At 36.7% G+C, this 22,228-nt stretch overlaps 1 protein-coding gene and 1 pseudogene across 1 annotated transcript; both read right to left on the reverse strand.

The window, feature by feature from the left end:
• Window positions 1-11,692: 11,692 nt before the first annotated feature.
• LOC125473092 lies at window positions 11,693-14,514 on the reverse strand (annotated as a pseudogene).
• Window positions 14,515-14,931: 417 nt separating this feature from the next.
• LOC125473167 lies at window positions 14,932-18,223 on the reverse strand. The gene is made up of 3 exons (XM_048575610.1): window positions 18,019-18,223; window positions 16,074-16,936; window positions 14,932-15,461 (listed from the first exon to the last, which is right to left on the reverse strand). The coding sequence occupies exons 2-3, from the start codon at window positions 16,931-16,933 to the stop codon at window positions 15,287-15,289; spliced, it is 1,035 nt and encodes a 344-aa protein (XP_048431567.1). The 5' UTR covers window positions 16,934-16,936; window positions 18,019-18,223; the 3' UTR covers window positions 14,932-15,286.
• Window positions 18,224-22,228: the final 4,005 nt, after the last annotated feature.

The raw sequence follows: 22,228 nt of genomic DNA on the forward strand, positions 1-22,228 counted from the left end.
ATACAACTATTAGTTTTACTCATGCTATACGTGACGTCCTCTGTATATGTATGAGCTTTGGAGAATTATGAGAATGAGTTTGTTCGAATTTTCCTATCATGAACAGTGTATTGGCCAAAGAAAAATCTATAATGTTTTTATTGATGGAAGGATCTGTCACGCTCAACTCTGTTGTATCCCTCTCAATGTGTTAACCCCGCATATTCTCGCAGTTAGGTTTTGTTTCATATTTACTAATGAAGACAAGAATACTGTATTATTTATATATAAAGTCAAAATTATTGGATGTTTCAAACTTTTATTACATAGAATATACTGTAGCTAAAATCGAAGTTACGTAATGCATGCTTACGTAGCTTTTTTGTTTTTTTTTTAACATATGAATACTAGGGGAGGAGAATTAAATCTAAGACCTTGAGTGTAGAAGCGTAATTTCAAGCGTTTTACCGTAGTGACAAAAAGTAATGATGCCTATGCACCATAGTACGGTTTTGATCCCCACCAATTTTCTTCTTTTAACAACTAAGAATTTAACCTACTAAGCTATCGTTTGTCAGAAAAGAAATTGATCTTGATTAAACTAAAATAGATTGACAGTATGATAACCCAATTAAAGAATTATGAAAGAACATTAATAAATAAAGATCAGTTTCCTCAAATCCATGCCTATATATCCCATATTTTCTAATGACTCAAAAGAGTGTGATGTATGAAAGTGGACTTTACATATTTCATTGTCATGCAGCCTAATATTATACGTAGACCATTTTGCATATCTACCAACAAGGCAAAGAAATTGCGATCTCATTTTGTTTGATAAACCTTTTGGTAGAGTACAATTCTTGGTAAAAAAATTAAGTCACTGTATTTATTTAATCAGAACCTTTATTGAAATGGATCTTTATTTTTTGATAAAAATGGGGACTAGTTGTCAAACTCACTTCACATAGAACTTTCAACTATCCGAATCTATTTTTCAAGTTGCGCTTTATAAATCATCTTTGCAAAATATTAGTCAAATAAAAAATGTTTGAGACATCTAATTGACTTCAAAAAAATTGACGAACACTATGTTCTAAGAAACATTAAAATTTCATCATAATGATCATTGAGTACATGATTTTGGATGAAATTAATTTTTTACAAGAATTATCTATAAATGAAGACTTAAAAAATAAACAGGTCGAATCATTGAAACCCCGCAACAAAAAATGGGCATCCTTTAGATAAACACTCTGTTTATTTAATAGATGGCACTATGCATAATGCGTTAGTCTTCCTCTAAACCACACCGTCTAAACTTAACAAGATTTGCCAACTTATTACCTATCCTGACAACTTTCATTCTGTGCTTTACGACTACAAAAATAATTAAAAATAAATATCCCAAAATATAAGATTTGTAAGGTTGTAAAAAGAAACTAAATAGTTAATTCGACTAATAACTATCAACTATTAATCAAATAAGGACGCTTCTTAAAATTCGTTTGGAGTATTTTTAAAATGATTGAAGTGTTTTTGGGTTTCAAAATCATTTGAAGTATGTGTTTTTGGTGCTTTTTGCAGTATGTGTTTCTTACGGAAAGCATTTTAAGTATATTTTTTCAAAATTCACTTATATTTTTACTAATAGGTTCGTTCTAAAATTGGTTTCAGTTGTTTTAAAATCACACACAAACAAGGAGTAAGCATTAACCTAAACTAGTTACGTAGTGATTATAACTACTAAGAATAAAGGGCAAAATTTTCGTTTTTTAGTACAATTAGAGCAGATAATGGTTGGTTGCAGTACAACCATATATAATAACCCAGCTAGCTAAAACAAATATAAAATCTTTCAAGGACAAAAGGTTGGAAGATTTTTTGGTTGGCAAGTGCAATAGAATTTTTTTATTTTTATTTTTTCCCAAAAGGTGGTCCAAAATCTAAATAATGGTGGATTTACTTTGTTCTTCTTAGGTACCAAGTAAAGACACATGTAATTACTCAATTGGATACAAGGCCGTAAGATATAAAAGGTTGTATTAGGTTTAAAGTTTAAACAGGTTGACTATGTGCAATTGTATATTCTGCAACCATATATATGCATAAGTATATTTTCGGACGTAAAGCGTCTAAATTTACAACTCATCTCATATTCACAATTTTCACCACTAAATCAACAACCATACTTCAATTTATCCTTCGTGAACAGTCTATGAATGAATGTTTATACACAACGGTTTAAGGACAAATTGCCCCAACAAGTGAGGGGAATGGTTACAAAGCCTTTTGTTTAAGATTCAAGGTGTGCCATGAGAAATGATATATGGTTTCTAACTAGTTACATAAAATATTAAGTGTCATCGAGATATAACCTTATATTACTACAACACTCACCACGTGACTGAGTGCTACAAGGATTCACACATATGTAAGGATCTCCTCGACCTCCTCTATAGGGGACCAAATGAACACATATTTGTCTCACCGTTTTTTCTATGCTTGTCATGTACACAAAGTAACAGAAATAGCAAGATACCAAACATCCATATGCCCAACAGGTCAAGGGCAACCTTCCCTCGACATCCTCCTTAGGTCAGCCCAGTTGCCCTACGCCGTAAAAACGGGGAGCAAACTTCTCACAGTCACACATTTTTGGTGTTGCTTGCTGCCTTGTGGAACTGAAACTCATTGACAACCACACAATTAAAACACAAAAATAAAAATATATATATAAATTTTGAACTTTGCAGATGAGTTCATAAATACATGAATTTTGTGAAAGATAATTTGTAAGGAGCACATGTTCAATTTGAGTTCCATATGCTGCATTGAGTTCCGGAAATGTCTCGCCATTTAAGTCTGCCCATGTTACCTTCTTGATAAAACCAAAAACCAGACCATACATATGTAGAAGGAGCTGCTAAGTTAAAGACATATATTCCTCATAAAATGAGCACCACTTGTTACAGCAGTACTAGTCTCTCTCTCTCTCTCTCTCTCTCTGTGACTCGCTATTGAGAGAATTTAATTAACCCATGTTCTAAGGCTCAAAAATTCCACTCGTGGAGCTTCTAGCTAGGGCAGCAGCAGCCGGTATATATGGCCATCTGTCTTGTTTTTAATTTCTTCACTTTTTTTCTTTGTATTATTTCACATTCCCAATGATTACCCTAAATTTGTTTACATACATACATATGTACAAAGACACAATGTTTCATATCCATGCAAGATTGTCCATATACGTATATGTACGGGGTGATAATTTTGGAAACGACACGACAATCTAAATAAAAAAAGACATGAAATAATCGGGCTTATGCTGATCATAATCGTGCCAAATGGTCTATCGAGTCAATCTGCCTAACTAAGAAATAACACACTTTAACATGTTTATGTAATTGTGTAACTCGTTAACACATATGTGATCCACATAGCTTGTAATATAAACCATGTTTACGGGCCCTTTTTTTTGGTAGTGTGTTGAATTCATGTCAACAAGTCCTGATATGATGTGAATACGAATTGCAACGCTTTCACGTGCAACATTCAAACTCTAAATAAGCCCGTTATTCTCCCGAGTGTTCATATGTCTACATATGCGGCTACCCATGTTGTGGATATGAATATGGATAGAGAGTTCAGAATTGAATACTGGAAGCACCACAGACCATATCATCGTAACTGAAGGCAGGACCATGATTGCCAATTGCCATTCAACAGAGAGAGAGAGAGAACCTCGTGTTACAGTAGAAGTTCAAAACCTATTAATTTATCGACATGTGAATGCCGTGTTACTCTTGTCTTTAAGAAACCTCAGAGAGACAAAAACAGATATGGCGGCTTTGATGACACCATCTTTAAAGAACTTGGTGTGAGAGGAAAAGAACACAGAGAAATTGAACAGTATATGCACATTGCCCTGCAAATCACTGTATCGAAAGTCAGAATTCTCTGCATTTGAATTCAGAGTTCCACTCGAACACTTGATTAAGCCGATTACATTATTGTCGCTGCATCAGCAGAAGTTAATGAACAGATTAATGCTGTTTGAAATGACTAAAATGCTTGTTGTAACAGTAACTAAAATGTGTAAAATGACTGGATTCGGTTCGAATCATGTATTCAACTTTTAGTTGAGAGCTTATCTTGAACCTCTTGCATTCAGCGAAAGTAAACTCTGCTTGTAAGACCGAAAAACATCAAAATTACTAGGACAAAATGTTGAATTGTAAGTTGTGAGCTGATAATAGTAGTAAATAAGTTTTGATTTTAAATGGTGTATTCACTTGTGTAAAAGAATGACTAGTGTAAGACTCAAATATGTAAGGCCATGGGTGCTATGTGTCTTTTGATCCTAGTTATTAGCTAGATGAGTGGCTGTGATCAAACTCAAGAGAGATAATGATTCAGCAACCTTTCCTAACGGTAATATTCTCTCTACACGACTTGTGTGTGAGAGAGAGGTGTGGAAGCAATCTATGAAATGATAATTACTCCTCTGCGACTTGCAGAGTGAGAGAAGCAGTTGCCATTTTTTCGTTTCCTCTTTGTGCAATCACCCCTCCTCTGAATATACCTAATCGGAATTTCAATATACTCTAACATGGTCTCAAAGCCAACTTACGATTAGAACTAGGTGTGAACTGTGAATTCGATTATCACTAACATTGGGTTCTCTGAGCTATATCTGGGCTCACTCAAGGTCAGGTGAAGTTCGTCGAAGTTTGTTTGTGATCTAAGAACTACGTGTTTTGGGTACACTCAAGCTCGCGATGGCTGGATCTAGAAGTGCTAAAGTTTAGACTCCGATCTTCTTTGGTGAGAACTATGAGTTCTAGAGAATTAAAATGGTCACAATTTTCAAGTCACATGGGCTATGGAATTTGGTGGAAAAATGGATTACGACTTCCGATTTGAAGAAGAAGAAGGTGAAGGCTGAGGAAGACACAAACACTGATGATGAAGATGATGAGAAAATGACTACAATCTTCATGAAAGATGCAAAAGCTCTTGGTATCATACAAGGTGTTGTTTCTGATCAGATCTTCCCTCGTATTGCTAATACAGACTCAGCAAAAATGGCATGGGATATGTTATATGGAGAATACCATGGTGGTGATCAAGTAAGATTTGTGAAACTTCAAAACCTTAGACAAGAATTTGAATACACTAGAATGCGTGATGATGAATCATTATCTGGGTATCTTACTCGATTAAATGATCTGATTAATCAAATGAAGACATTTGGAGAAGCTATTTCGAATGAGAGATTAGTCCATAAAGTGCTAATTAGTCTCACTAAGATGTATGACCCTATATGCTTAGTGATAGAAAACACAAAGAGTCTGAAATCTATTGAATTGCAAAAAGTGGTAGCTATCTTGAAGAGTCAAAAACAGAGGTTTGATTTTCATTCGATTGATGCAACTGAAAGGGCCTTTGCTTTATTCACTGTTAGTCCAAAAGGACAGAATCAGGGTATTGCTCAGTCTAGCACATTTAAGTCACAGATAAATTTGAATCAAAAGGGTAAGAAGTGGAATTCAAAACCCAAGTTTCAGCAGAGGTCATTCACCAATGCTGCACAAAATGGTAATTCTTCTCTAACCATGGGTCAAGAGAGTGTAAAATCTCAGTGCAAAGTGTGCTCTAAGTTCCATTATGGTGAATGTAGATTTAAAGGGAAATCTAAATGTCACAACTGTAATAGATTTGGACATTGGGCCAAAGAATGTGCTATAGGAAAAGCTATTCAGAAAGCAAACTGTGCAAATCAAGTGGAGGTGACATGAAACTTATTTTATGCAAATTGTGTTGTTGCTGAAACAAGGTTAATGGAGAATGGTATATAGATAGTGGCTGTAGCAATCATATAACAGGGAATGTCAATCTTCTTGTTGATGTGAAAACTAATGTTGTAAGGAAAGTTCAAATGCCAATAGGTATATTAGTGGATGTAGTAGGAATGAGATCACTATGAATTGAAACTAATAAAGGGAGAAAATACATTAGAGAAGTCATGTATTTACCTGGGTTAAAGGATAATCTACTTAGTGTTGGGTAAATGGATGAACATGAGTATTATCTTGTGTTTGGTGGAAGGATGTGCAGTGTCTTTGGTAATCATTCTCTTGATTGTCTAATTATTAGTGTGAAGATGAAAGGGAACATATGTTATCCTCAATCTCTAATGCCTAAGAAACAACTTGTATGGAAAAACAATCTTACTCACTGCACTTGGACCTGGCACAGAAGATTAGGTCATTTGCATTTTGGAAGTCTCAAATTGTTGAGAGATAAAGACAGGGTTCATGGTTTGCCATACTTAGAAAAGTATGATGGAGTTTGTGGGGGTTGCTAGTATGGTAAACAACATAGGGAAAACTTTCCAAGATATCAAGCTTGGAGAGCTAGTGCTCCACTTGAACTGGTCCATGTTGACCTGTATGGGCTAATGAGAAATGAATCTACTGGAGGAAATAAGTACTTCATGTTGCTTGTTAATGATGCAACTAGAATGATATGGGTGTATGCTCTCAGGTATAAATATGATGTTTTCACTTGTTTCAAGAAGTTTAAAGCAATGACTGAATTACAAAGTGGGTTAAATGTGAAGTGTTTGAGAAGTGATAGAGGATGAGAGTTCTTATCTGCTGAATTTAATTAATTCTATGACACTGAGGGCATTCAAAGACAACTTTATCTTACACACACCCCTCAGCAAAATGGACTGGTGGAGAGGAAAAATAGAACAGTGGTTGAAATGGCTAAATCCATGCTGCATGATAAAGAAATGCCTTATTATCTGTGGGCAGAAGTTGTGCACACTGCAGTTTATATCTTGAATCGATGCCCTACCAAATATCTTGACAACATAACCCCTTTTGAAGCCTATAATGGAAGAAAACCAGGTATTGCTCATTTGAAGGTTTTTGGCTCAATCTGTTATGTTCACACACCATCTGAGCTAAGGCATAAGCTTGAAGCAAAGAGTATCAAGGGCGTCTTTGTTGGATATGCAAAGTGTGAGAAAAGGTATAGAATTTTTGATCGAATTTCTAAGAAATTGATCTTTTCAAGAGATGTTGTGTTTAATGAAAATTCAACTTGGGATTAGGAAAGAAGCACAAAGAAGTATATGTCATTGCCCAACTGTGAATCTATTGATGTATCAAGAGGTGAGATCATAGATGATAAAGCCAATACTCCCAATAGCTTGTCACCTGCTACACTGAGAGAAACTCCATGTGATTTTGATGATGCACATATCACTTCACAGTCCCATTCATGTGAATCTTCTAGCAAAACATGTAAGAGTGTGAAAGACACTCAAGCTATTGACCATACTCCTTTAAAATGAAGGAAACTGGATGATGTACTTGCTCAGTGTAACTTGTGCATTATGGAACCAGAGAAGTATGAAGATGTTGCTGAGGATGAGTCTTGGATGAAAGCCATAAAGGATGAACTCTCTATGATTGAGAAGAATGCAACCTAGGAGTTGGTAGACAGACCAACTAACAAGCCTATAATTAGGGTTAAATAGGTTTTCAAGACTAAACTCAATCTTGATAGAACTGTGCAAAGAACAAGGTAAGGCTTGTTGCAAAGGGATATGCCTAAAAACTAGGGATAGATTATAATGAAACTTTTGCCCCTGTTGCCAAATTGGATACAATCAGAATTCTCATTGCTTTGGTTGCTCAAAAGAGTTGGAAGCTCTATCAACTTGATGTCAAATCTGCCTTTCTAAATTATGTTTTAAAAGAAGAGGTTTATGTAGAACAACTTGATGGTTTTGTGATCAAAGGAAATGAGGACAAAGTGTATAAACTCTACAAAGCTCTTTATGGTCTCAAACAAGAACCTAGAGCCTAGTATGTAGAAATTGACACTGACTTTGCACAATGTGGATTTTTGAAAAGTCAAAGTGAAGCAACCCTCTACATCAAAGCAAGGGGAAAAGAAATTCTGATTGTTTCAATCTATATGGATGACATAGTGTACACTGGTAATAGCAATGAGAGGTTGAAGGAATTCATGGAAGATATGATGGTTAAGTATGAAATGACCGATTTGGATCTTCTTCACCATTTCCTCGGCATGAGAGTTATTCAAACTCACTCAAGCATATTCATTCATCAAAGAAAGTATGCAGCCTTTTTGTTGAATAAGTTTGGTCTGAGTGAATGTAAATATGTACTCACACCTCTAGTTCCATCAGATATGCTATGCAAGAATGATGGTAGTGGACTAGCAAGTGAGAAACAATATCGAAGAATTGTGGGAAGTCTGTTATACCTTACTGCCACTCGACTAGATATAATGTATGTTGTCAGTCTCCTTGCTAGGTTTATGCACAGTCCCACAAACAAGCACTTTGGTATAGCTAAAAGAGTGCTAAGATATATGAAGGGCACTTTGGATTATGGTTTGGAGTATGTGAAGGGAAATAGTGCAATCTTAATCGAATTCTGTGATAGTGATTAGGGAAGATCTGTTGATGACAGTAAGAGCACTTTTGGTTATGCTTTCTCCTTTAGCAGTGGAATATTTTTGTGGGCCTCTATGAAACAAAACTGTGTAGCTCTTTCCATTACAGAGGCAGAATACATTAGTGTTTCTGAAGCCACTTCACATGCCATTTGGCTTAGATTTGTACTTGAAGACTTTGGGGAGTTACAAACTGAAGCAACTCCATTGCAATGTGACAACACAACTGCAATTGCAATCACAAAAAATCCAGTGTTCCACCAAAAAACAAAGCATATTGACAAAAGATACCATTTCATCAAGGATGCATTGCAAGAAAGGATAATTGACTTAGTGTACTGTCCAAAAAATGAGCAAGTGGCAGATATATTCATTAAGGCTCTAACCAAGGATCGGTTCAACTATCTCAGAGACATGCTTGGTGTGAAATTAGCTCAGAACTTAACGGGAAGTGTTGAAATGTAAGTTGTGAGCTGATAATCATAATAGTAGTAAATAAGTTTTGATTTTAAATGGTGTATTCACTTGTGTCAAAGAATGACAGTGTAAGAGTCAAATATGTAAGGCCATGAGTACCATATGTGTCTTTTGATCCTAGTTATTAGTTAGATGAGTGGCTGTGATCAAACTCTAGAGAAAGAATGATTTAGCAACCCTTCCTAACGGTAATATTCACTCTACAAGACTTGTGTGTGAGACAGAGGTGTGTAAGCAATCTATGAAATGAGAATTACTCCTCTGTGACCTGCGGAGTTAGAGAAGCTGTCGTCATTTTTTCGTTTCCTCTCTGTGCAAGCACCCCTCCTCTAAATATACCTAATCGGAATTTCAATCTACTCTAACACAAATGTGCAAAGAATCCGAGTGGCTGGCTTATGATAGTTCAGGTCATGCTCACAAATCGATCGATCAAAACATACATGTAACTGCAACATATGCATAAGTGCATCCATACATGTTTGACATTCAAGTGTTCGTGCACGCAAACTTCCAACTCTTTTTCGGTGATATGCTTTGCTAGAGTCGTTTGTTCTTCCTATACTAACCTTCAGTTAGCTCTAAAGGAGAGATTTAAAAAACGTGGAGTTTAACCATAATTGTGGATACACATGTTTCATATCAATAACCATTCTTTGATCTTCCGTGATTGACACAGACGAGGAAACTTCAAGGATGATCGAGCATGATCATGCATATTCGTATCCTGATGGTGGCCTTGACAGTTGGGGCGGCCCATCCATCATACTCAATCTTCCTCTCACACCAAGAATGTGGGCTTGGACCTATCAAGTTGAAGGCAACGTAAACATATTATTCTCCCAAAAATCCCTATTTAGAAGTCCGCAGTCAGACCACTCAAACAGCCGCAAAAGGAAGAGCCAAACAAGCCACAACAACTCAGTACATTGAATTGGACATAGCTAAATGTCAATCCAGGCCGATAATAAAGCTCATCACATGCTTTCTGTATTCGTGAATAACACACAAGACACTCAACAGTAACCCGCCATTAGACTTGACCAACAGTTAGAAGAAAGAGGAACACAAGTTGCAAGAACTGATAAGGGCAACAGTACATGCAATGGCGTCATAGCTACACGTGAAACCCGAGATGAGTTCATACATATATACATGAACTTAGTGACAGACAATTTGCAGGGAGCACATGTTCAACTTGAGTTCATATGCTGCAAAGAGTTCTGGAAATGTCTTACCATTTAAGTCTGCCCACGTTACCTACTTGATAAAACCAAAAAACGGACCATACGTATGCAGAAGGAGCTTCTAAGTTAAAGACATATATTACTCATAAAATGAGCACCACTTGTTACAGCAGTGCTAGTCTCTTTCTTTGTCGCTTTCGAAAGAATTTAGCTAACCTATGTTCTAAAGCTCAAAAATTCCACCCGTGGAGCTTCTAGCTAGGTCAGCAGCAGCCGGCATGGCCGCTTGTCTTGCTTTTTTCACTTTTTTTCCTTTGTATTATTTCACATTCCTAATGATTACCATAAATTTTGTTTACATACATATATACAAAGATACAATGTTTCATATCCATGCAAGATTGTCTATATACGAATATGTATGGGGTGGTAGTTTTGAAAACGACACGACAGTCTAAATAAAATAAAATGCGAAATAATTAGGTTCATATTAATCATAATAGTGTCAAATGGGTTGAAATGGTTAATAAACAAATTCGTTTATCAAGTCGATCTGCCTAACTAAAAAAATAACACACTTTAACATGTTTACATAATAGTGTAACTTGTTAACACTTATATGATCCACATAACTCGTAATATAAAAAATAAGCTCATTAAAATTGAAGGGAAACAACAAATTTAACCCTTTTATTTGATATACATTATGTTTTAGCACCCACTATTACGAGATATTATTGGCATTCCAAAAATGTCATTGTGCACTTTCAAATTTCTATATTTGGGAGAAAAATACAATTTTAAAGAGGAGTGCACGTACAATGACTTTTTTAGAGTGTCAGTAACACCAACTTGTTCTTATAAAGTTTTGTGGGCAATTATTACTGTATAAACACATTAAAAAACTGTGTCATGCGCGAATTAGGGAAACAAAAATTACGTGTTTATAATCTTGTCGTGTTCAGGTTAACTTTAATCACGTTCGTGTTGAATTCATGCCAACAAACCTTGAAATGCGAATACGAATTGCAACGCTTTCACGTACAACATTCAAACTCTAAATGGGCCCATTATGGTCCTGAGTGTTCATATATCTATATATGCAGCTACACTAGATGTTCAAAACCTATTAATTTATCGGCATCTTAATGCCATGTTACTCTTGGCTTTGATGAGATGGCACTATCTTTAAAGAACCTGATGTGAGAGATAAAGAACACAGAAATTGAACAATATATGTACATTGTGTTGCAAATCACCATATCAAAAGTCGGAATTCTCTGCATTTGAATTCAGAGTTCCACTCGAACACTCAATTAATCTGACTACGTTCATTGCCGCTGCATCAGCAGAAGTTAATGAACAGATTAAAGCTGTTTGAAATGACTAAAATGTTTGTTGTAACAGTAACTAACATGTGTGAAATGACTGGAATCGGTTCGAATCATGTATTCAACTTTTAGTTGAGAGCTTATCTTGAACCTCTTGCATTCGGGGAAAGTAAACTCGGCTCGTAAGACCGAAAAACATCAAAATCACTTGGACAAAAATGAGCTAAGAAACCGAGTGCCCTCCTTATGATACTCATAAATTGACCAATTGAAACATAAATAACTGTAACATATGCATAAGTGCATGCATACGTGTTTTACATTCATCTGTTCGTGCACGCAAACTTCTAATTCTTGTTCGGTCATATGCTTCGCTAGGACCCTTTGTTGTTCCTATACTAACCTTTAGTTAGCTATAAAGGAGAGATAAAACATGGAGTTTACCATAACTGTGGAAGTGCGGATCCACATGTTTACATCAACAACCATTCTTTGATCTTCTGTGATTGACACTGACGGGGAAACTTCAACGATGATCTAGCATGATCATGCATATTCGTATCCTGACGGTGGTTTTGACAGTTGGGGCGGCCCATCCATCATACTCAGTTTTCTTCTCACACTGACAATGTGGGCTTGGACCTATCAAGTTGAAGGCAATGTAAAACATGTTATTCTCCCAAAAATCCCAATACAGTCCACAGTCAGACCATTCAAACAGGCACAAAAGGAAGAGTGAAACAAGGCACAAGTCTGTACATTGAATTGGACGTAGCTACATGTGAAGCCAGGCCGATAAATTAAACGTTACAAAGTAAAGCTCATCGCATGCTTTCTGTATTGGTGAATATCACACGACACTCAACAATAAGATGGTATTAGACTTGACCAAAAGTCAGAAGAAAGAGGAACACAAGTCGCAAGAAATGACAAGGGCAACAGTACATGCAATGGGTCATAGCTACAAGTGAAACCCGCGATGAGAAAACTAAATCAAATGCATTCAAGATAGTGTGGGACATGTAAGACATCCAGCAATAACGACTCAGACTTGAACACAATGGACAGACCTCGTGAGGATACACATACACTATAAGGGAAGAGAAACAGATCATAATCACCAGCCCAATAGAAGCTAGTAATAGAACGTAATCTCTAGTAAGTAATCTTCTAAAGCAGCACCCTAAACATGACCACAATTTGCATGATCATATAAGCTCTTACCTTAAAAAAGGTTAAAAAGAAAAAGGAAAGGCCCATATTAGGTCCCCCCGCCGGGGGGGGAGGAGGCGGTGGAATTTGAGAATATGTTAGTTCCAAAGCATAAGCACTTTACAACGAGACCAAAACCAAAAACTATTAGCATTGTACAATGCACCAACACAGAATAAAACTTACAGCATTGACCACATTGATTAGTTAAAAAAGAAAGAGAACACAGCTACTAATTCTAACCTCTTGACGAGCCACTGCAAGTTTTAAGAGCTCATCAGCCTCTGAAAAATTCAAGAACCACTGACCAAGTGTATGATCCTTCGTGTCCCCTCATTCCTTGTCATTCTTCTGATCTATCGGCACTGAAAAAAAATCCAGGTAAGACAAATAAAATCAATGGATTATAAGAAGCGATGGTTCAAAATGATATAAAAAAGATACCAAAGCTACAAAATTTACCAGGATTAGGCAAGTTGAAATCAGCAGGTAAACGGGGCACTATAACAGCTGGATGGTTCTGCACACGAGCAAAACAGGCCTCTAAAGGATCAGGGAAAACTATTTCATCGTAAGACTCCACAACAACAGGTTTCTTGGTTGACTGGGGACCAGATTCATCTTCAGTATATAACTTCAAATGGTGATACCTGCATGATATGAGCTCAGGTAATTATTGTACTATCTTGTGGATGTTTTCAAGTAGATGAAATCAATATCAGAATACGCAACTCACAAGTCTAATTGTCTCTCAAAGACATCATTGTGGAAGAACAGACTGATGGAAATTTCAAATTCACCCAACCACATTCCGTTAACTCAAATGGGGGCGACTCAATCACTCTCATAGGGTTATTGAAACTAGGATGCAATTGAAATATAACTGGCTTTACCACCACTCCAAGGTCCTCGTTTGTTGCCCCACGAACATAAACCATCCACTTATGGGATTGAGACCTAATTAACAGAAAACATAAGCGGAAATTATTCAAAGGCACAAAAGGCATAAACAAGGACCCAACCAAATGAAAATACTTACTCACTGACCTTCCTGCCGAGGTAGAATGCAACTGTCCCGTATACTATTGGCACACATATATCAACATCCTTCAGTCTCCTGCTTGTGCTCTATGATAACCGAAACGGAAAAAAATCATCATAGATGTTATGCAATTACATCGAAAAATGAAAATTAAGCGGCATTCAAATATATGGAACCAACAAATGTATAAATCTTTCGCCCCTTCCCGTTGCTCCCTCAAAGTCAATGAACTAAAAATTTACAAATTGCAGAAATAAACAGCAAAAGGCTACAATTTGCGCACGAAAAAAGAAGAAAAGTTCAAAACTTTCAGCTTCTTATTGTCGTTCACAAGAAACCCACTAAATTATTGAGCTAATTTACAAATTTAAAACCAAAAAAATTGAACCCAAATGTTAAGAACGAACAGCAGAAGAATGCACTCCCTTCTTGTCTCCATCTTCTGTAGGCTTTGAAGTTCGGACTGGCTGCGACAGTTGGGCGGAGCCGCTACCCTCCTCCGGCTGAGGCGGTTCAGTTTCACCTGCTTTTCTCACTGACATTGTGCTGTTCAGTTTCACCTGCTTTTCTCACTGACATTGTGAGAAAATGACAAGCTTTTCGTTTTCCAATTTAAACAAAGGAATCCAAACAAGTAGTTCGTCGAACAAAGCAGAAAAGGGTTTTTCAATTGGGCATATTTGCTAATTGGTATTGCAATTCCCTTGCAATTAGGTTTCAGAAGGGGAAAATTGGAGGAGTAAATAGGGGTTAGGTTTTTAGTTCGTTTGCCTTTGTTTAATTTAAACGGGATTTCGAATTTGTTTGTTTTTTCACAGGGAAATTTTTTTTTTATTAATTTAAAATCAGTTGATAATTATTTTATTTTAAATTTTTTTTACTCGTTTCATAACTACATTTAGTTTCTAGTCAAATTCTAAAAATTAAAGAAAAAATAGCTTTCAAACTAAGTTACCACCGATGAAAACGAAATGACTATAAAACGGGTAAGACTTGCATAAAACAGAAATGTCAAGGTAATGATATCTTAAATCAACCATACGACGTCATGTGAAAAATTAAAACACGGCAACATGTTATAGATTTGGGACATTGCCGCCTCGGCATCTCTCCCTTTCCTGGAAGTCTTTCTCTAATAATTAGACTAGTTTAGAAGCCAACACAAATGCTGAGAAAACAGGAGCCGATTAAACTTCACGTAGCCTACAGATTAAACCACCGTGCTTGATATAAAACTTCACCGGAGTTCGGACAAATGCAGATCATTCACCAACAATATTCAAATGAAACCTATACAGCAAGTGAATAATAATTTAACAATGAGATCGCATTCCAATCAATGTATGATTTTCTGGGTTCAGTCCAGCAACAGCGCAAACACAGAACTAGATAGCGAGTTCAAGGGGCTCTTCACAATGTTACAATTGAAAGAAGGGGTCTCGGACATAGATTTCCATCTGGAGTCGCTCATTCCTGCATGCCTCTCTGGTATGTTGATAGGTGGAACTGATCCAAACCGTGTTGCAAGGCAAACCACCGGCCAGGTGAGCGTTAGCAAATTAGATGTTAAAAGCACTCAAAGCCATCACCTTGCATTGTTCATTCATGGCCAGAAGTTGGGCCTCTTTCTTGTCAAGAAGAGCGCTCAGCTTCACATTTTCTTCCATAAGTTTCTGGACTTCGGTCTCTTTCTGGATTTTCTCACCCTCTAACTGTGTTGTTTTTGCAACTAGCCTGTTTCAAAGCAGTATCAGATAATAAAGCACCAATATTTCCAGGTAGGGTAGATGGTTGTACAAAAGGACGAGTTTCGATTACTACACAGGCATAAACATATTACGACTGCTGCTTTAGAAACTTAAAACCTTGTGTCCACAAGGAAATACATTCATGTGAATGAGAGTGCACATATGCAGAATAAATTCAACAGATATGTTTTAAACATCATCAGTAGCATAAATACTTCAAATACATTTTCTCCGTCAATATTCTATGTACCTTAACCATGTAATTGAGACCAAAACAAGCTAAAGCTACTTTCTTAATGAAAGGATCTAACAGTACCAACCTAAAAATCTTTTTCTAGACATATGGTGCCTAGCAAAGCACTCAATCCATGATAATTACCATGGATTATACCAAGAATTATACTTAACCATTTCATGTTTGATGTCACTTGTCATGACACAAGCAATAAAGTGCCTAGCAAAGCACTCAATCCATGATAATTTGTAGGACAAACAAGAGAAAAACAAAGATAGCAAAGAATCTGGCATAACCAACTAAATGATCTAGCGGAAGCACTCAAGAAAAATGAATATGTATTTCAGAAGAAAACATACTCACCGCTCAAACAGTCTCTCTATAGTTTGAAACTGCTTCTCTGATGAAAGCAGAGTTTCTCGCACAGTGATAAGACTGCTGACATATGATTTGAGAGACTCAAAGTCCTGCTTCACACGACAAAGCTCCTGTTCGTTTTCTGCAGCTCGTAGCCGCTGTCTAGTAGTTTCTTCAACCAAATCCTCAACTCTCTGCCGCATTTCATTTAAAATACCATTTGTTCCTAGAGCGAAGCGTTCCATCTCCTCTAACTTCACAGACATGTTCTCAATTTGAACCGACTTTTTTTTAATTTCTTCCTGACCAAAAGTCACCTTCTCCTTCTCAATTGCAGTTTCAGATTCTGCCAGTAAAACTCTCTTGACAAGAGCTTCCATTACATCCGTAACCATCTGAACAGATTTAAGAAGTTCACCAATATAAGCCGCATCTTGTTCATCCAGAGGATCATGTTGGTTGCTAATCCCAACCCAAGTCTCTTCATCTAGACTATCAAAGGAAGTGAGATCAACATTCCTAGACCAACCAGACAACGGTGTACCATTTTTATCAACAAGGCCCACCCCTTCTAATTGTTTGATGCCGCATGATGTATGTGCTAAATGCGGAACAGCCATTACTCTTGCTTTTGATTTCAAGTATGTTAACACAGTTGCAGTAGTTTTAACTCTACGCCAAAGAACCTCTAATTCCTTTTTTGAATCTTCCTCGGACCCCTCTATGCAAAGCTTTACCTCCATAAGCTTTGTTTGTAAAACATTCACTTGGGATTGGCGCTGTTCTATCTCCTGCTTCCAAGGTTCATGTGTTTGACCCAGCTGAGACTTCAAGGTTGACAAGTCAACATCTTCCTCTGCTGCCATCCCCTGTCCAAAGTTACAAAAATGAAAACTTTGAAATTTAATACGACAGTGACCAGTTCCATATCAAAGGAATAACTACCAGTAGATCCTTCAAAGGAATAACACATGTGATAAGCAGAAAGCAAGGTGCCTAGTAACTCAAATAAACTTTATAGCATAAAAATATATACGAAGTTTCCATCTTGCAATATTTGGCACAGTGCTCTAGTTAATGCAGTTGAAATGCACACAAATCAAAATAAATCTAAGCTTAATCATATTAAACACATTCACCACTCCAAATTACTGAATCACGGAAAAAGGCTTAAATCCAAGCTGCATATGCGAGCACTAAGAACTGGGATGTCTGAATGATGTAGTTGTTCTAAGCTTCAAGCAATGTAGGTTATACACTCTAGCCCAACGAACCTAATACGTTGCTTAAACAAGACTTAAAGTCGAATAGAGCTACATCCACACCTCGAGAACAAATATTAACATGCATAAAAAAATGTTTTAGTTCGTCAATAGAGGAACAAATGGGTGATCATCACCCGAGCACTTTTCAGTATTTCACTGAAAAGCTACACAATCACTCAAACATGCAATCACATGACCAAACAACAACAGACCATCAAGTCATACGCATCCCTCAACTACGACTCGGTGAGTATTACGCAAAATAAATCTACCCAAAAACAGATTCAAGAAGATACAAAATGTGAATCATAAATCCAAGTCCATTTCCAGTTCAAAAAGTCTGAGAAATGGAGGTGAAGATTAAGGAAAATATTATTTGCACGGAAACTTAAATTACGCTTAATTAACAGCAATTGCTGCAACAATCACCAAATAAAACCCTAATTATCATATGTTGAACTTTTTGCTCTACAGTTCATCAAACTTTGCAGACAAACAATCCGATCTTAACAAAAGACCTAAACTTTGACCAAATTACAAAGCAGAAACTGAGAAAAGCACGTAAATTTCGAAAACAAAACGGAAAATCTAGCATCGGACGCACCAAAGAGAAGGAAACGATGAACGATTAAAGCAAAAAAGTAAAACATTGAGAGAGAGAGAGAGAGAGAGAGATGAGAAGGGACCTTCGGAATCGAGGAAAAGGCGAGGAATTCCGACGGAGGTTGGAGTGTGAGAGGAGCAGATGGGTGGGTGCTGGACACCGTCTTCCTTCGTCTTCGTCCAGCACGCCGGTGTTTTTTTTTTTTTTTTTTGGCTGGAGGGTAAGAGAGGACAATGATAACAAAGAGAGAATGTGAGAGGGAAAGAGCAACAGTGCCTGCTTTTTTGGGGACAAGGACTGTCTGCCCTTTGGCCCCTTTCGTTTTCTGTTTTCAAACGAGCCTCTGCCACGTATGTGAATTGACTCTCTTTTATTTTTTTTTTTTTAATTTGTAATGTATTTTTGTTCAATAACTATATTATTTATTGTTTCTTTTTAATTATACATATTTTAGTTATTGTTTCTTATAGATTTAAAAAAAAAAAAAAAAAATTGGATCTGCTCCGGACCTTAGTGTTCAGATCCTAAGGATCAACTAATCTAGGCTGTACAAAGTGAATTCAATGGTCTCCATTAACTCATTTTTCTAGCCCACCACACACTGAATCAACAGCTCTGATTTCTTTTATACATAAAATCATCACCAAGATGGATTGATCCTTATCCGAACACTACGGTCCGAAACGGATCCAATTCCAAAAAAAATGAACTTATAAGGGAAGGGGAAATACAATTTATTTAGGTATTATGAAAGCTTCACTTTTTTATAAATTGGGTAGTGTTATTCACACACTCTATTCTCAATATTCGGCAATCAAATGAAATTGAAAAATATCAATGTCCAAAAATTCTAAAAAGTATATAGGAGGTAAAAAATGGAGATGTAAACAACACTTTTCTATATATACAGATAACAAATATAAACTTGAATTTTTCGTTTGTAATGAAAAATGTCACATTTAAAAAAAAAAATTTTAATACAACAGATATGGGCGATGAAGGAATTGAATCTATCATTCGCTTACAATGATAAATGTTGTTCCTTTCATGCAAGCAATACTAAGAGAGGACGAATCGAACTTATGACCTTAGGCCTTGTTTTTTTGTTATAACTCAATAGTAGGGTTCAAAATCTTACCAAGGTAAGGGAGTCTGAATAAATATCATGTGATTCAAATATTCTTACCACTTGAGCTACAAATTATTTTTTATGATAAAATAGACAAGGCACATCACTATAATTAGCATTATGAATAAAATTTGTTGACTAATTATGTAATTTAGCGTGATTCCTCACTTTCAATATCAATGTATAACTATAAAGTTCTAAAAATTATGTTAGGTTTAGGTTTAAGTGGTCCTTGACTTCTGACTTTTGAGCAACAAGCTTCAAAACAACGTTAGCTTTTTTTTTTTTTTTTTTTTTTTTTTTTTTTTTTTTTTGGAACAAGTTCGTTTCCATTACACAGCATTTGTCGACAACAGTAGGTTGAGATAATGTGTTTCTAACTAGTTGTATATTTTTTTCGTGTCGTTTTCTCTTATCACGTAAATAATAATTAAAATTGTCTAAAGATCTGGAAAAAGACGAGTGGAGCTTAATATGCTTATATAGAATCCGAATCTTTTTTGTGAGGATCCGGGAATCTGTGAATCATATCCGTTTATCGTATATTATGTGGTCAGAATTTTTTTTAAATACTTTTATTTAAAACTTAAATACAAACAATACCTGACAAAAACTTATCGCAAGATGCACGATGAAATGACACGATTTACGAATCTCCATAATCTCACCAAAAGGATCTGGAGAGGATTTTGTTGGGTTTATATATACCGCATAAATCATTTTCTCTAAATATTACAACTTATTAAACAAAACTTCTTCAACAGTCGCACGATCCCCATAAGTTATATCTTTTGGAACTGTCGTGGACTTGAGTCGACACGGTGGTTCGTGCCTTTTATGGGCTTATCACGAAATATCAGCCCGTTATGATTTTTCTAGCAGAAACGAAGATGAATGATAATAGAGTGGATGGCATTCGGAGAAGAATGGGGTACCGTTTGGCTTCAATGTTTCTCTTATTGGTAAGTCTGGTGGTTTGACTCTCTGGTGGGATATACACTTAGAAGTTGTTATCGAGTTATTTTCAAAGAACCTTATAGATGCACATGTGCGAACGGTTGGGGCATCCACCTGGATGCGAGTGACAGGAATATATGGTACTGCCCATAGATCAGAGAAAGCCGAGTTTTGGCAATGGCTGCAGCACCAATTACGACCTACCTCTATTCATGGCTTTGTAGTGGTGATTTCAATGAATTTCTTTGGGAATCGGAGAAAACAGGGGGCTCGCCTGTTTTGTATAATATGCCTCAGTATTTAGCTGACTTTATGTACTTAGCGAAGCTAGTTGATCTTAGTTTCAACGGTCCTTCCTTTACTTGGCGTGGAACTCGGAATGGTGATCTAGTGGAATAGCAGTTAGATAGGGGACTTATCAATCAGATATGGCAAGATTCTTGGCTAGATACAGTGGTCACTCATGGAACGTTGTTGGGTTCCGATCACTGCCCGTTAATTATTCAAAGTGAGAACATGTGCCTAGTAGGGAGGAAATTATTTCGATTTCAAGCTTTTTGGGCAAAAGATGAGACTTGTAAACAGGTGGTGACCAAGTGTTAGGAGCATCCGTGGGGTGGCAATGCTTTGGTGAGATGGCAAAATCGTCTTGCCAATTGTAGATCTCAACTCATCCAGTGGAATCGGCGTACATTTAAGAGAAGGGAACTGAATATCACGGCCCTTATGTCAAAACTTACTAAGCTACAACAGAATTGGAGTGCCCATATTGATGAGATTACGGAAACAACCAAATTGGTGGATCGGTTGTTGGTCCAAGAGGAAAGTTTTTGGCATCAACGTTCCCGAGTGAAATGGCTAAGGGAAGGAGATGTTAATACCAAGTTCTTCCATCAATCTACTTTGCACCGCCGGAGGAGTAATCATGTGCTAAAACTGAAAAACGGAGAATGGTACGTGGGAGGAGAGGCCGCATAGAGTAAAAGGGCTTATTGATGATTATTTTATATCGCTTTTTACCTCTACGAGGTGGAGGGAGTGGGGAACCATTTTGGAGTATGTTCCTCCTTTAGTCACTGACAGTATGAACATGTCCTTGTTGGCTTCAATATCTGATGACGAAATTCAAGAGCCTGTGATGCAAATGGGTAGTCTCCAGGCTCCGAGACCCGACGGCTTTTAAGGTATATTTTATCATTCCTTTTGGGAGGCTCTTAAGACGGAGGTTCGTGCCCTCATCCATATCTCTAATGGTGGCTTATAACCTAAGTTTTCCCTTCCTCCCCCTCCAAAATCCACTCCAACCCAAAACCTAAACCAAATCTAAAACCTAAAACTTAAAATGAACCCAAATACCGGTCACAAATTTAGCCCACAAATTGAAGTGGGACCCACGAATGAGAGTGAAAAGTGCGTTGTGAAGCCCACACCCCAAAACCCAATCTCCCTCACGCGCATAAGCAGTGTAGCTGAAGGCCCACCCACGTGGGTTATCCCATCAGCTGTCAGTTTTACTGTAGCCCAACGGCTACTTTTCTTCATCCAACGGCTCCATTTAAATGGGCCGTTGGTTAATCTAACAGTCCAGGTTCAATTATTTTTTTTAAGTTTTATATTTATATATTTATTGAATCCAACGGCTTAGATCGAATATAATCAAATCTAACGGTAAAAAAAAAGATCTAACGGTCCAAATTTAAATCCAACGGCTAAAATAATTAAAAAAATTATTTAACTTAAAATTCAACCAAAAACTCTATAAATACCTATGTATTTGTTCAAACATCCATACAAAACTCACTTTTCTCCTACAATTCTTCCAATTTTTCTTTTTACCATTTCTTCTCATTTCCAAAATTTTTGAGATTGCAAAAGAGCATCTTAGAGGTCGTAATTGGACCTTTGACGAAGATATTGCTTTATGTTTGGTATGAATTTCTGTTAGCGAAGATAGTGCCGTCGGCACCAATCAAAATAGAAAGGTTTTGTGGGGTAAAATCGTTGATAAGTTCCATGAAAACTCCAACGCCGGTCAAAGGGAAGTTGGTGGTGTTTATGATTGGTGGAAGATTATCAACAAAGCCTGCACTTTGTGGAAAGGAGGATTGGAGAGAGCCATGGTTGACATGCCTAGTGGAAGGGGCGCCTCAGAAATTGTGAGTTTCTTTGTTGATATTTTAGTTGTCATGTACATAATAGTATTTTG

The sequence above is a fragment of a genome, unplaced genomic scaffold (assembly GCF_019419815.1).
Source record: "Pyrus x bretschneideri cultivar Hongxiangsu unplaced genomic scaffold, Pyrus_bretschneideri_v1 Contig8, whole genome shotgun sequence".
Classification (NCBI taxonomy): Eukaryota; Viridiplantae; Streptophyta; class Magnoliopsida; order Rosales; family Rosaceae; genus Pyrus; species Pyrus x bretschneideri.

Excerpts from the sequence above, each read along its gene's own strand:
- LOC125473167 (XM_048575610.1), bottom strand. The coding sequence starts at position 16,933 with ATGGCAGCAGAGGAAGATGTTGACTTGTCAACCTTGAAGTCTCAGCTG. Across the intron at positions 15,462-16,073 it reads ATAGAGAGACTGTTTGAGCG|GCTAGTTGCAAAAACAACAC; the intron begins GTGAGTATGTTT and ends GCTTTGAAACAG.